Below are 16351 nucleotides of genomic sequence, written 5' to 3'. Positions count from 1 at the left end.
TATGCGTTTTTACTATACTAGCGCTTGTTTGTGGTTCTTTGTCAGGGGCTAAGTTCCCCTGAAATTTGAATTTACTAGTAAAATGTTTTTTTTTTTTGGGAAATAAAGAATGAAAGTGTACTCATATTGAAAATTGACGAATCCATTGTTTTCAAAGTTAATAATATGTAGTGTACTATAATCAATGTGTTAAAACATAATGAAAATTGGATTGTAGTGTATGAACATTTTATAGGGTTTTTGCTTGAGTACATTATACGTTGCCAAGTTTTAAAAAAAAAACCTACTAATCAAGTTACTGTATATGGACTAACCACCGCTCTCTCTCCGATTGACCTCAAAAAAATGGGTGTTACCTCAGAAAAACCCTTCTGGTAAGGCAAGTACCGTTCGTAGTAATAGGTGACTGACCCGTGGTAAGCCAATGTACCGGTTAAACTACACGCATATTCATGTGTAATTCAATGTGGATTTTAAAGTGCGTACACCCTTACTACTTATGACTTTAGAACATCCCACATCATATGTTCCTGTCAAATATTTTTTTTTAAGCCAGGCATGCTGCGTGGATCACACAGCGATTTTCGATCCGCCTTGTTGGAGGCATAACTACTACTACTAACAACTCACCGCAACACCAAGCCACCAGAGGCCAACACAGTTACGCACGCTCCTCCTCCATCTCAATCTTTTCAAAGCCTCCCTTTTTACACCCTCCCAGGAAGTTCTCAATTTCTTTAAATCTTTCTTTATAACATCCTCCCACCCCAAAGAGGTGGATGTCTACCCACCCACCCCTTTTTATTCCGGGAGGCATGAAGTGAGCTTTTAACTCACCCAATGTGCCTCCTGTGAAGTGAGGTGCGGACCAAGGGGGGACCCAGTCTTGGAGTGTCTTGAAAAATAGCTTGAACACCATCGTCTGGGGGTCAAAAATTCGGACGGTTGAGGAGGAGGGCCCCTCTAATGTGCACTGGGCAGGGTCCATCGGCACAGGGATGAAAACACTTAGTCACAATCCTTTCCCCAGCAATGGACTAAATTGCTGGTGTTGGAGGACGCCAAAAGGGAGCACTAACGGTAGTAGATACAGTCGGCCCCTGCTAGGGACAGAGAGGAGTTGCACACCGTTGTCCTGAATCCAGCCAAGAAACCCCTTCTTTACTTTTATTTATGAATGCGAACAAGAGATAAAGTATGAGAACCAGTACTACCTCGTCCGGGGCAGCCGAAGACTCGACAACCGCGCGAATATATCTACGTTGAGAAGTCCAAACCTGGATGCCATTGTTTCACCAGAACAACTATGTCAATAGGCACACTCAACACTAGAATTCTTGCCAAACAAGGAAACATGAACCTACTCCCAAGAGAGATAAACCGGTACAGCTGGAACGTTATTTTTCTGGCTGAAATCCATCTTCCAGTCACTGGTGAAGAGAAACAAGGAGATGTCACCCTTCTAAACTCGGGACGCAATGATGGCAAACACCGACAAGGTCTAAGTTTCCTACTGTCTAATAAGACTAGAAAATCCTTAACCGCTGTAACCACCCTGTCAGAAAGGCTCATCATGATCTGCCTGAAAAGATGACATACCAACCTCACAATTATCCAACTATACCCTCAAGATACTAGCAAAGACGACGAAGAGTCTGAAAACTTTTATCTCCAGCTCCAAAGCCTAGTTGATTCTATCCCTAAAAAAGACGTAATCCTTGTTACTGGTGACTTCAACGTCATCTCTGGACAACTACACAGGACACGAAGAGAGCACGAAGAGGTAATGGACGAATTTGCCCATGGACAAATGAACAGAAGAGGAGAACACCTTATCGAATTCTGCAGAGACAGCGATTTAGTCATTACAAACCCACTGTTCAAGCACAGACCTCGTCATAAGACATCCATGATATAAGACAGGGAAAAACTAAATACTTAATAGACTACATCCTCATGTCTAGACGTTTGAAAACGTCCGTCCTAAACTAGGTCACGCTAGCTGGCGACTTCGACAGCGACCACTCGCTCGTCACGTCTAGGTTCAAAACGAGACTTCAAACAGCAACAAATTTTTCTGAGAAAACCTCCAAATTCTGCGTAGATTTCCTGAAAGATGAGAACACACGTTTGACATACATCACCACTCTATCCAAAAAAATTTCGGAACTCACGTCGAACTCTCTACATGGTGACCAGCAGCAAAAAAACCATATATGATGCTGCTCATTCCACACTGGGTACCCAAAAAAAAACAAAAAACAACAAGAAACCTTGGATAACAGATGAGATCATCTCTCTCCTTGACGAAAAGCGCCAACTCACGAACAAGCAAGATAAAGAAAGCAGGAATCGATACAAGCATCTCAAACAGGTTATAGAGAAAGCCATTCAATGTGGGCATCACGCTTTTATTAAAGAAAAAATTTTATCAATGTAAATCGGCCCTCTTTCAGTACAGAAGAATGCGGGAATTGGCTAATAAGAACGACATCAAGGCGTGTTCCTTTCTAGACGAACATGGACATGAGATACAATCCACAGACGGAATCTGCTTTCTATGGAAAAATCACTATAAATAAACTGAAGTCGGTCATCCACGAAGACCCAACAGTTCTCGACAGCTTTCCCGTAACCTTTACAGACCTCCCCTTCTTCACTCTGAAATAGAAGTAGCTATCAGAGACCTGAAAACAAACTAACGTGCCGGCCCTGATGGAATCCAGCCTGGATTCCTGAAAATAAACTGAGAACCACTTCTTGAACTTTACCACAAAATTGCTACAGCTGCTTGGGAAAAAGGTCACTTCCCCAAACCTTGATGCGAAGCGAAGATAGTCCCCCTACATAAGGAAGGCTCTAAATCTGTCTGCAACAACTACCACCCAGTAAGTCTTACCAGCCGAATCTCAAAAATCCTCATAAGAGTCATGCTCAGGCGTATATGAACCATTACATCAATGGTCATTCCAGAATAACAAACCAGCTTCCAACCTAATTGATCAACAATTGATCAGATATTCACTGTCAAACAGATCATTGAAAAGTACAGTGAACTTGGCTGAGCATCTACCACCTTTTCATAAACTTTAAACAAGCTTTTTGATCTCATATGGAGAGGCAGTCAATGGCAAATCCGTCTTCACTTTGGTATCCCATCCAAACTGACCTTTCTGAACAAAGATATATATAAGGAGTACAGAAGCCGTGTCATAACTAGAGAAGAACTTACCGAAAGCTTCGAAACCTTTACTGGACTGTTATAAGGTTGCCAACTATAATCGGAGCTGTTCAGTCTCTTCCTACATGCAGCCCTTTCACTCACAGACAACCTGTCCGACACCCTTATTGGAGGAGTAGTGATAGATAAACTAGCATATGCTAATGACACAGGCCTAATAGCTGACTCCCTTCAAGACCTCCAATCTTAGGCTAACAGCGTTAACGCGTCTACTAACCTCTTCGGAATGGTCATTAACACCTCAAAAACGAAAGCCATGCGCTGCTCATGCAAGCCCGATTCATAGGTAAATCTCAGCCTTCGGCTTGGTGGAGATATCACTGAGTGCGTAGAAGACTTTGCCTACCTAGGGAGCCTACTTACTTCTGATAACAACCAGCTCAAAGACTTCAAAAGATGCCTGAAACTTGCGAACTCCAGTTTTAAAATCCTGATGCCCATCTGGAGGAATAAGAATTTCTCAATAATTCTCAAAACGAGACTTTTCTACTCCCTCATTATTCCGATAGCCATCTATGCCTGTGAATCCTTGGCGCTTAAGACTGAAGATCAGTGTTGCCTAGCTGCCTTTGAAACCAAATCCCTACGACGGATAGCTGGTATCCTGCCACGACAGAGTCTCAAACTCCAAACTTCTCCGTAATCTGAATCAAACTCACAATACTGGAATAAACCTACAACAACTCAAATAGCTAGGATATACTCAACGCATGTCTAGTACTCGTCCTGCAACAGTAGCTATCGATGAACGAGCACACGGTTCTCGCCCCAGAGGTCGTCCCCCGAAGATATGGAAATCAAGTAGCTGAAATAGAAGTAGCTATCAGAGACCTGAAAACAAATAAACGTGCCGGCCCTGATGGAATCCAGCCTGAAAATAAACTGAGAACCACTTCTTGAACTTTACCACAAAATTGCTACAGCTGTTTGGAAAAAAGGTCCCTTCCCCAAACCTTGGTGCGAAGCGAAGATAGTCCCCCTACATCAAGAAGGCTCTAAATCTGTCAGCGACAACTACCACCCACTAAGTCTTACCAGCCGCCTCTCAAAAATCCTCATAAGAGTCATGATCTCTACCTCGGAATGGTCATTAACATCTCAAAAACGAAAGCCATGCGCTGCTCATGCAAGCCCGATTCATAGGTAAATCTCAGCCTTCGGCTTGGTGGAGATATCACTGAGTGCGTAGAAGACTTAGCTTACCTAGGGAGCCTACATACTTCTGACAACAACCAGCTCAAAGACGTCAAAAGACGCCTGAAACTTGCGAACTCCAGTTTTACAATCCTGATCCCCATCTGGAGGAATAAGCCACCTCTGGAATCCAGCCTGAATTCCTGAAAATAAACTGAGAACCACTTCTTGAACTTTACCACAAAATTTCTACAGCTGCTTGGGAAAAAGGTCACTTCCCCAAACCTTGATGCGATGCGAAGACAGTCCCCCTACATAAGGAAGGCTCTAAATCTGTCTGCGACAACTACCACCCAGTAAGTCTTACCAGCCGCCTCTAAAAGATCCTCATAAGAGTCATGCTCAGGCATATATGAGCCATTTCATCAATGGTCATTCTAGAATAACAAACCAGCTTCCAACCTAATTGATCAACAATTGATCAGATATTCACTGTCCGACAGATCGTTGAAAAGTACAGTGAACTTGGCTGAGCATCTACCACCTTTTCATAGACTTTAAACAAGCTTTCGATCTCATATGGAGAGGTGGTCAATGGCAAATCCTTCTTCACTTTGGTATCTCATCCAAACTGACCTTTCTGAACAAAGATATGCATAAGGAGTACAGAAGCCGTGTCATAACTAGAGAAGGACTTACCGAAAGCTTCGAAACCTTTACTGGAGTGTTATAAGGTTGCCAATTATGATCGGAGCTGTTCAGTCTCTTCCTACATGCAGCCCTTTCACTCACAGACAACCTGTCCGACACCTTTATTGGAGGAGTAGTGATAGATAAACTAGCATATGCCAATGACACAGGCCTAATAGCCGACTCCCTTTAAGACCTCCAATCTTAGGCTAACAGCGTTCACTCGTTTACCAACCTCTTCGGAATGGTCATTAACACCTCAAAAACGAAAGCCATGCGCTGCTCATGCAAGCCCGATTCATAGGTAAATATCAGCCTTCGGCTTAGTGGAGATATAACTGAGTGCGTAGAAGACTTCACCTACCTAAGGAGCCTACTTACTTCTGATAACAACCAGCTCAAAGATGTCAAAAGACGCCTGAAACTTGCGAACTCCAGTTTTACAATCCTGATGCCTATCTGGAGGAGTAAGACGCCCCAGAGGTCGTCCCCCGAAGATATGGAAATAAAGCTTTTTACCCTATAACCTGCAACAGCTCCTCCGCTTGGCTGACGACAGAAGGACCTACTGGAGGCATATCAATGAACTGGTTAAGGGAGAGGGCCCAAAACGACCTTTGAAGACGAACTGGAATTAAATCAAGTAAATCAGCCATATTACAAAGCACTAACCCTTCAGAAAGAACTTTTGAGTTCGGGATGTAAGTTACGAAATTCTAAAGTTGCCACCGAGAAAATGTCTCATGCTAAAGTGATGCAGAAGGGAACTAAGTCATCTGTAGAATAAAGAATGTCTTCTGGTTCTGACTGAATTTGGAGGAAGGTCTCGCTCCAATCCCAAATCTTGAATTTCATACTCCTTTTCCATAAGATATTATTTCTAACATGCAGAAAGCCTATATTTGACTTTTTCAGACCTTACCTCTAAAAATGCTGCATCCCATCCGAATGAAAGATATCTCATCTTGATCCTAAAACTTATCTCCGCAGATTAATGTTGGACCTTTTTTTTGTCTTTTATCCTTAAAAGATGATTAATCCCAAGAATAGCATTCGATTTTAGCTAAAATTTATTCTACTCAAAACCCTCCCCACCTAGCCCACATAGATTTTGTAGCCAATTACCTTTATGATGATTATCTGTTAGGACGTCACTTCATAGGCTCATTTCCGAAATCATTCATTTTCGCATCGTAATTGCCCTCATTGCCCTCACTCTCTCCACGTCCAGTACTGATTATGATTCTGATACTTGATTTAATAAAATGTTGTGCGTTTGCCTCGGCTCCGTATAATATATCTTCAATAGACTTTCAAAAAATGAATACATTATTTGATCCGTCAATTCAAAATGTTGCCTTGTCTAGATAAAGAGATTTCATAAAAAGTTATCAATAATTGTTTTAAATGTTTTATTTATGGATATGATGGAATAAAATAGAGGCAGAAATGAAAAGTTTTGACAATAAAAAGTGTATTTTCAAAATAGCCCAATTAAACTGAGAGTAGCACATGTAATCTTCTTCTTCTGTTTTGGATTAGTATGGAGACGTATTTTCATAAACATCACAGAAATCAAATTCCGAGCCCTGTAGTGTGTTGATGCAGCTGAATTAGAACTCTGGGTCCTGTACTACCAAGCTAAGATCAATTTCACAGTGCCCCTACAGCACCCCCAATAATTTTTCTTCTTCTTCTTGTTTGGATTAGTATGGACATGCTTTCACATTATCTCATCACCAGAATCAAATTCCGAACCCTGCAGTGTGTTGATGCAGCTAAGTTCGAACTCTGGGTCCTGTACTACCAAGCTAAGATCGATTTCAAAGCGCCCCTACAGCATCCCCAATAATTTTTCTTCTTCTTCTTGTTTGGATTAGTATGGATATGCTTTTACATTATCTCATCACCAGAATAAAATTCTGAGCCCTGCAGTGTGTTGTTGCAGCTGAGTTCGAACTCTGGGTCCTGTACTACCAAGCTAAGATAAATTTTGAAGCGCCCCTACAGCATCCCCAATAATTTTTCTTCTTCTTCTTGTTTGGATTAGTATGGATATGCTTTCGAATTATCTCATCACCAGAATAAAATTCCCAGCCCTGCAGTGTGTTGCTGCAAAGGATTTTGAATTCTGGGGTCTTGGCCCTGTATTACCAAGTTAAGATCAATTACAGTATGGCACTATAGGGCGTAACTATTCTATAATTATTTGTTATTTCCTGAACTATTGATTCATTATTTGTTTGCTAAATCCTTGCTTTCAATGGTAGAATATATTGTCTGAAAGATATTAAGAACTGAAAAGATTATAATTATCCCTTCAGTTCTCGTAATTAAAATGGTAATTACTAACTATTTTTCATTTCAATTTCATGACTTTTTTTTTATGTTTAAGCAATCACAAATACAGTACTTCATACTCACTATAGTTTTAGTTGATTTTCCATACTGGTCACACAAGTGACCTGTTTGTCAAGGTGAAAGTCATATCGCATTGCAAGCGAGAGAGAGAGAGAGTGAGAGAGAGAGAGAGAGAGAGAGAGAGAGAGAGAGAGAGAGAGAGAGAGAGAGAGAGAGAGAGAGAGAGAGAGAGAGAGAGAGAGAGAGAGAGTAAGAGAGAGAGTAGGGGATATACATAGAGAGAGGGGGAGGGAAAAAAAGAAGAAGTAATAAATTTAAAAGCTACCGGTCGATGAGCCTTCCTTTATACAATGAACCATCGTCTTCTGGAGCTATCTCGGTTGCTTGAATAGTTCCATTACATATAGTAGAAATTCTTGAGATGTTTTCCGAATTTGAATTTATGTTCCCTAATCCTGTATTAGTGACATAAATTATGTCTTTAAAACTAGGCTCAGTCAACCCCGCACCAAAAGTTTCATTTATTAACCGAAAACCATCATGTTGCAACGTAAAACGCCTGTCGTTATCATGCATAGTTGTCAAAACTGTGGAAGGATACAATGAACTATTTAGGATTGGTGGCTCTAACGTAGAATCTTCACTGCATTTTATAACAGTTCCAGATTTTGGGGTGCTTTCAAAAACTGTCTCGTTCAATTCTGGGCTAAAGTGGTCGTCCATTAACTGAGGTTCACCACTTTGCAAAGTAGGATGTTTGTCACGCTCAAGCATAGTGTTCGGAATTGTCGAAAGATATGACGAATTCTTTATTAGCGGCTCTTTAGTTGTAAAATCTTCACTAAATTTGCTACTAATTTCAACTTTGTGGGCAGCTTTCTCATTGAAATCAATACTAAAACTGTCATTTTTAAACTGAGGACCATTATTCCTGAACATAGAAATCGTATCAGGATCAAACGTAGTATCCGAATGTGTCGAAAGGTGTAATGAAATATTCAAGAGAGGGGCTTCAAACATAGAATCTTCATTGTATTTTCTATTAACTCCATTTATTTCGCTATGAGGATCTAACATAGACATTGTGTCGGTATTATTTGGCTGTATCTCTTTTAGCGTAAATATACTGCTAATATAGTTATCATCCGGATTTAAATCTAGATCAATGACAAGGTCTGTGGAATTGATTGCCATTACATCTGCCGGTGCAACATCTTCATTTATGTTTGTATACATCGTATTGTTTTGTAGGTCAGAGTCATCTTTATCCCACAGTTGATGATCTTTGAAAGCTGTTCCTTTTCCAAAACGAGCGATCAGAGCTGTCGTATCAGTATTGATACTACCCCTTTGCAAAGGATAATCTTTGTCAAGCTCAAACATAGTGTTTGGAATTGTCAAAAGATGTGATAAATTATTTAGCAGCAGCTCTTTGGTCGTAGAATCTTCATTAAATTTGCTACTAATTTCAGCTTTGTTGGTAGTTTTTAAATTTGTATCAATGAAGTTAACACTAAAATTGTCATTTTTAAACTGAGGAGCATTACTCCTGAACATAGACATCGTGTCAGGATCAGACATAGCATTCGAGCTTGTCGAAAGGTATAATGAAGTATTCAAGAGAGGTACTTTAAACATAGAATCTTCATTGTATTTATTATCAATTCCACTTATTTCGGTTGGAGGATCTAAGATAGACGTTGTGTCGGTATTCTTTGACTGTATTTTTTCTAGTGTAAATAAGCTCACAATAGTGCTATCATCTGGATTTAAACCTAGGTCATTGACAAGGTCTGTGGAATTTATTACCACTACATCTGGTTGTGCAACATCTTTGTGTATGTTTGTATACATAGTATTGTTTTGTAGGTCAGAGTCACCTTTATCTCGCAGTTGCCGATCTTTAAAAGCTGTTGTTTTTCCAAAACGAGCGATTAGAGCTGTAGCATCAGTATTGTGTATCCCGTTTCTGTTATACTTTTTGGAAGAAGATGAAGTATTTATTCCCGTTCCTTCAATATTTGATGCTTCATGCCCTGCTTCAAATTTGGCAGTCAAGTTTGGTTTTATCAAAGTCACTTCCGTTAAAGGAGTTGTCGATATAATAACTTCCTTCATGGTATTATTTGATAAAAATGTTGAATCACGCTCAAATACAATAATTAAGCCGTCAGTTGAATTGTTAATTAGTTCTTTGTTGACAGAGCTTTGTACAAGACTGAAAAGGATTACAAAGGATGCTAAAAACTCGGAGACACATTTATAGGTGGTGAATGTCAAAGGGTAAAGCATTTGGGTGTTTTCTTTGGTTTTTATTTCTTATATAGATATTAGGTTAGAAAAATAATATAACACGTTCCACTGCAGTTAAAAGAATTTTCCGGAATTATTCACATCAGGCTCCATGAAAAGAAACTGCTAGAACCCTCCAAAAAACTTCTTGTCCTGAAAAAATGACATATGATAGTGCATGCTTCAAAGAGGAACTTGTTCGTCCCAAACTACAAGACAGAGTGCATGCAGACCTGCACAAAGGGTTGGTATAATCTTTGGACCCATGCCATTCTGAAACGTAGAATTTTTCTAGTTTTAAAGTTATTACTTGATTATTTTTTGCTTATGTTTGAATTTTTCAATTTATGTTGAATTTTTTCAGCACATTTTAATGAAAAAATTAGGCACAAAGGCGCCAATTCGCTAAAATTAAGAGATCATAGTACTTTTCAAATCTATGGGGGGGGCAGTCGTTTTTTTAATTTTTCAATGAAAATACAAAAAAAGGCATTTATAAATGAAATAAAGGAGGTATAGTTAAATACAGTGGCGTCACTAAGGGGGTGGGGTGGGGAGGGTAGGGCGCAGTTGCTTCCCACCAAAAATTGATGAAAAACTATAATTTATTAAGTAGCTTTAAAACTGTTGCTCGTTTTAAGTGTAAAATTTGCTCTTTACTTTGAGCAGATAATTTTTTTTAATTAATCTATGCTCGCTTTTAGCATAAGTAAAACAAGTAAAATGGGGCCATTACACTTTATAATATGCTCCACATTAACATTTTTCCGCATATATAGCCTTTGAAACCTTACCATCAGCTAAAAAGGTGAGCCTATTTAATGACAAAATTGAAAAATGTTCTATGCTTCCTGTTTCGCCTCATTTACTCAGGTTAATTTTTCACCTAATTTACTAAGGTTAATTTTTTCCCTTATATTTAAGATGCTCTTACTTTGTAAAATCTATCAGTTCAAGATTCGATTCTCTTGTTTTAAAACTTTTAAAAGTGGAAATGAATACACTCTCTAAATCTGCAAATAGGACACAAAATAATGTAATCATTGAAGAATAAGAAGGTAGATACACCGTGAATATAATTTCCAGTATGAAAAATAAAATAAGACTTAATGCTTTTTGTAATGATATTCGTACTATAAGTAGATAGGCCAAATCGGTTGTAGTTTGGTCATGGAACTTGGTAGAGGAAAATCCGCTCCAGGAATTATTTAATTGTTTTAATTTTTATTTCCAGTATTTAATAAAAATTCTCCTGTTTCAATTCTCTTGTTTCTAATTGAAATATAAGCGCTGATAACGTCTGATTCCTTGCGTTTTTTGTTAATAAACTACCGCATAAACGTAAAACTGCCTCTATGTATGATACTATGCTGACTTCTTGCTGTTTTTTCTTTTTAAACATTTCTTTTAACCAGCTTCATAAAGACATAAAGGTGCTAAAAATTATGATTTAAAATAGTAGCATTTCGCTCAACGCCAGCACTACTTGTGGGAAATTTATCTCTGCATCAGCATGCTGTATGAAATTTCTGCTGAGAATAGAATAAAATGAATTAAAAAAATATGTAAATTTTTCTCACAATTTGAAATTTGTGTGCACATGTAAGTGGTACCAGCCCATTCTCTTTTTTTATTGTTATCAGTTTTATCATGCAGCACTAGGAGACCGAGCTTTAATTGTGAAGGGAATTATAGACACAAAAACGATAGGCTACTCAGTGTAACCCCCCTCTTGAAAATGTATACCCCCCATACCCTGATTTACACAAAAAAAGGTTTCGTTTAATTTTTTTTTAGTTTTTTTTTAAACAAAGATACAAAGGGGAAGCTAGTTTTCCAACTGTAGGAGTCAATTTTCCTTTCCAGTTGACATCCCTGGCATTTTAATTAATTTTAGGTTTCTACCGCAATGTTGCCAAGAATCGCTCAGATTTTCTGGATATACTTTGTCAAACAATACCCAACGGATATGCTAATACATTTAAATTTATTTTTCGAATCATTTCAAATTTGAAATACGGTCATTAAGTAAATGTGGGGAATATGTCACAATATAATGTTACCACAATCTTTGGTAATACTTTGACTTAACTTGTATCTTTACTTGTATCAACGCTGTTGCGCTGCCTATGATTTTTATTTCAGCTTTATGTGGCCCGCTGATATCAATGCTATTTATTAATATAAATCAATTCAATTTAATACCAACAAAACACTTTAATAAAAAAAATAATAAGTTGCATTTCAATAAATCACGTATATTAAAAGTTTATACTACAGTGAAAGGATATATACTGCAGTATTAGTGGTGAATCTGGCTGAAAAAAGCCGAGTGTATACGACATCCACCTTTGCCCATCTGGAAAATTGTTTACGCTATACTACTGTCGTCTGCAGAAACACATTGCTGACAATTTGAATAAAAACCGAGCACCAGCACTTATATTTATGATTGTTTAATGTGTGTTTATTGTTTAAAATGTATTGCTTAATGTTTTTAAATTCACCAAGTAGCGTGTTTCTTAACTAGTTAGTGTTCTTCCCTACCGCTTGAATAGTAACTACTTCAATAACACCCCTTCTTGTCCCCCAATAGAAATACTGTAGCTACGCCCCTGGTTAAAGATCATAGGAGGGTAAAAATTCCCAGAGACACCTGTTTCCCTCCTCAATTGACGCCACCACTGTTTAGGTGGTTTTTGTCGAACAGTGACATTTTTTCAAGAAATGATTTTTCCTGAAAAGATTCCTTAAACAATACATGAAGTGGCTATTCTGGCAAAATTAAACTGTTTGCAAAGGAAAAGTTTGCAAAGTTTGCAAAACGTTAAACTGTTTGCAAAGGAAAAAGAGACCATGAGTCCATGAAATTCGCAATTAAATTATTATTCTGACCATTAAATGGTTAACTGATTTATTGGTTTCATTCACTGTAAGAGTTTTTTATGCAGTAAACACAGAAACGAACATACTAGAGACGCTGAACTTGAATTTAACAATCCTAATTTGTCTTAACAGTTTGCCACTTTAGTAAAAAGAAATGTGCTGTGCAACAACACTACTACTTCCCAAGGCCATACCCAGGGTTTTTGCTCATGAGGGGGGAGGGGGGGGGGTACAGTTTTTTTTTTAACGCATCAAAAGTTTGTTTATAGATAAGATAGATAAGATAAAGTGTATTTTAAAGCCAAAAATGTGGCCATGAACACAAAAAGGTAGAAATATCATAAACTGATGTCAGCGATCATTAGAAGACATTTAAATGAAATACTAAATTCACTTAATATTAGTATTTCTTAGTAAACATCATAACCACATATATACATTTCTGTTAGATTTTTACGAGTCAGACAAAAAATTCAGGAGGGGTTCAAATTACCCCCCGCCCCTGGATACAGCCTTGCTACTTCCGCAAGTTTTTTTTCATGATTATCAGTTTAAGAGACATAATTCCAATAAGCTTTTACATTTAGAGATAGCAAAGTGGATCGAAAACGTTTGAAGCGCATAAAATTTGCAGTAGTTTTTCTGAACATAAATATAAATATTTGTTTAAGCCTACGAATTACTATATTCAAGAAAAACATAAAATTGTCCTAGCTCTGAAAGTAAACTTATTATAGTTCTTTGAGCGTCAGACCTGTAAAACATATCATATCACTTGTTCAAGTCCCTAATCGAAAATTCTTTATCACTTCCAGCTTTCTTGGAACTAATACGGAAAAAGTCAATCCGGAAATCCCAAATCACGTTGTGTTTAATGAAATTTTCTGTGGTTTCATATGTGTATAAGGTACACTAACAAAAAAAAAAATTAGTTACGATCCGACTCCTAGGTGGTGGAGGAGGCCCCTGGAGTAAAATTAAGCTGATGTTGTTATCGCATATCCACCGAGCTTAATGGAAAGTTGGACAAAATCCAAGCTCTACTAAGGGCATAGGAGGGGCGAGTTGGGCAAGGCATCGCCAAACTCTTATATTCAGCACATCTGCCAGAAGGGATCGTCATATATTGGCCAAAGTTGGTGAGATGCAAGAGCTAGTGTAGTAGTTACGCCTTTTAGTATTTAGAACTCAACCTGACCTTGTGGGGGATAAAAGGGGGGATGATAATCTAAAGATCTAATGGAAGAGGTTATTAAATTTTTAATTTCATTTGTGGTCAAGAAGGCTCCTAAATTTTCATCATTATGAGGTGTGCCAGAACATTTTGATGGACCTCAACAAAATACAACAGGAAATAAGAGTATATGACCTATTTTTGAGGGGGAGTGTGCAACCGATGTGACCTGTATAAGGAAAGTAAAGGAGGCTCCTAAAGTATATGTCTTCAGATTAATAATCTGAAAGTTTGTCATATCTGAATGAAATTGAATCTGAACTACATTTGATTTATTATCTCTGCCTCATTAAAGTCTGGTACAAATTTGGCCTCTTTTTGGAAAGAGGAGGGGCAACCCTAATTTTATACTGGTAAGATATCTTCCAGAAAGGGTTGTCAGATATCAGCCAGACTTAGTTCGGAGAAAGAGTTATTGTAATCTCTGTGCCGTTTGGAACCCTGAGCTCGCTCAAGGGCTCTTTACAACCTCTATTGGGAGATGGTAAGAAGGTCCCTAAATTTTGTCATCAGCACAAAATCAAAGGCGGGGGCCGTCAGATTCGAGGCATATTAGACGGAGACTAACATATAGCCTCGTATTTGATTTTTTGGCGTCTGGACGCAACCCAACCTCTGCACAGGGGGAGAAGGCCATAAAACTCCTGACATCAAGGCACCTACTAAATGGGTTGTGAGATCTCAACCAACTTGGTGAAAAGTAAAAGTAGACCAACTTTCCTAGTGTTGCCCTTTGGGTTTTTCTTGCCTTATTCAGCCTTATTTAAAACAGGGAGTTTTTCGTCTGGCACCAGATGAATTGCTTAAAAATTTTTTTTTTTCAACTGATCATTCAATGTCCGACATGAAGACCAAAAAACAAAGTTTCTTTGAGTTGGTTAATCTCGACGACAGAAAAAACATTAGCTCATATAGGGAGCTTAAGCAATGTTTACGGCCATATTTTGAGGCAAGATTAATAGCCAAAAACTCAGGAGTGGTTGTTGTTGTTGTTTTTTTTTTTTTTTTGAAAAGAAAATCATGGCTAAGAAAATTGAATGACACTAAAGCTCTGTGTATACATAACAGTAAATTGACTCCCTTATTGTATTTACTTGTACTTGCTGCGGGACCAGAAGTGAACGCCAAACTCGGCATCTAGAAGACTGTATGGTTGACCCCCTTTTATCGTGATTAATTAAAAAAACTTTTCCCACAAAATAACTTTTTCAAATCAAACTAAAGGACTCCATTAAACAAAAAATGAGCAAAAATAAAATAAAAAAATCTACCAAGCGTGAAACTACCACAAATCAGCATCAATAAATAAATGAAACCCAAATCGAACAGAAATTACAATAAATAACCGAGTCAAACTCAAAACGAGCAGAAATTAAAATAAGTTGGGCTCAAAACCCCTATCCCTTCCCAAGGCTAGAACAAAATTTGCACTTTACTGACAAAAACATAACTGTTTTTACTTCTATAACTTTAATAAATTAAATAACACCTTATATGCCCCCAGGGCATAAATTACAACCCTTACCCAAAGGACTGTGAGGGTGCTTGTCATCCTCTAAGACCTAATTTCTGGAACTTTCAACTAAGTTAAACCAAATGGCTGTCTCAAAATTTTGATTGGATGGGTTTGTGAAAATGGTGAACATGAGAGGGGCGTTAGTCGCTCTTCAATCACTTTCAACTATTAAAAAAGGCACTAGCCCTTTCAATTTCCAATCAAATGAGCCCTTTTGAAGTTTCTACGACAACGCTTTCTATAAAAACCTTATATGCCCCCAGGGCATAACTTACAACCCTTGCCCTGAGGGCGGGGGGGGGGGGGGTTGACATCCCCAAACACCTAATTTCCATTAAGTTCTACTACTTTGAACAAAATGGCTATCTGAAAATTTTGATTGGATGTGTTTGCAGGAATGGTGGGCGTGAGAGGGTGGTTAGTTAACCTCCAATCATTTTCGACTATAAAAAGGGCACTAGCCCTCTCAATTTCCAATTGAATGAAAACCTTTCGAAGTTTTTAAGACAGCTGTATCTGTAAAAACCTTACATGCCCCCAGGGCATAGCTTACAACCTTTGCACTGATGGCTCTGAGAGGGTTATCAACATAAAAGACTTAATTTCCAGAACTTTCGACTACGCTGAACAAAATTGACATTTCAAAATTTTGATTCGATGTGTTTGGGGAAATGGTGGGTGTGAGAGGGGGGGGGCGTTAGTTGCCCTTCAATCACTTTCTACTAATAAAGGGTACTAGCCCTTTTAATTTCCAATTGAATAACCCCCTTTTGAAGTTTCTACAACATCGCTTTCTATAAAGACCTTATATGCCCCTAGGACATAACTCACAACCCTTGACCTCTGGTCTGTGGGGGGGGGGAAGGAGGCGTTGTCATCCTTAAATATCTAATTTCCAAAAGTTTCAACTATGTTGTATAAAATGGCTGTCTAAAAATTTTGATTGGATGTGTTTGGGGAATAGGTGGGTGTGAGAGGGGGGTTAGTTGCCCTCAAA

At 38.3% G+C, this 16351-nt stretch overlaps 2 protein-coding genes across 2 annotated transcripts in view; one reads left to right on the top strand and one right to left on the bottom strand.

Annotated features, from left to right (window-relative positions):
* LOC148950066 (uncharacterized) overlaps positions 1–9718 on the bottom strand; it is a 135152-nt gene extending 125434 nt beyond the window's left edge. Inside the window, exon 1 of the mRNA XM_089092102.1 lies at positions 7752–9718. Within this exon, the coding sequence (XP_088948228.1) occupies positions 7752–9718 (1967 nt within the window). The remainder of the gene's footprint in view (positions 1–7751) is intronic.
* The window catches only part of LOC148950065 (G protein-coupled receptor moody-like), a 343869-nt gene continuing 337193 nt past the window's right edge, over positions 9676–16351 (top strand). Inside the window, exon 1 of the mRNA XM_089092107.1 lies at positions 9676–9709. The gene's annotated coding sequence lies outside the window, so the exon portion shown is untranslated. The remainder of the gene's footprint in view (positions 9710–16351) is intronic.

Source organism: Artemia sp. Qi Xiang Cuo, chromosome 7 (assembly GCF_049724085.1).
Source record: "Artemia sp. Qi Xiang Cuo chromosome 7, ASM4972408v1, whole genome shotgun sequence".
Lineage (NCBI taxonomy): Eukaryota > Metazoa > Arthropoda > Branchiopoda > Anostraca > Artemiidae > Artemia > Artemia sp. Qi Xiang Cuo.
The sequence above is the reverse complement of the archived record's forward strand: the minus strand, read 5'-3'. Positions and strand labels throughout refer to the sequence as shown.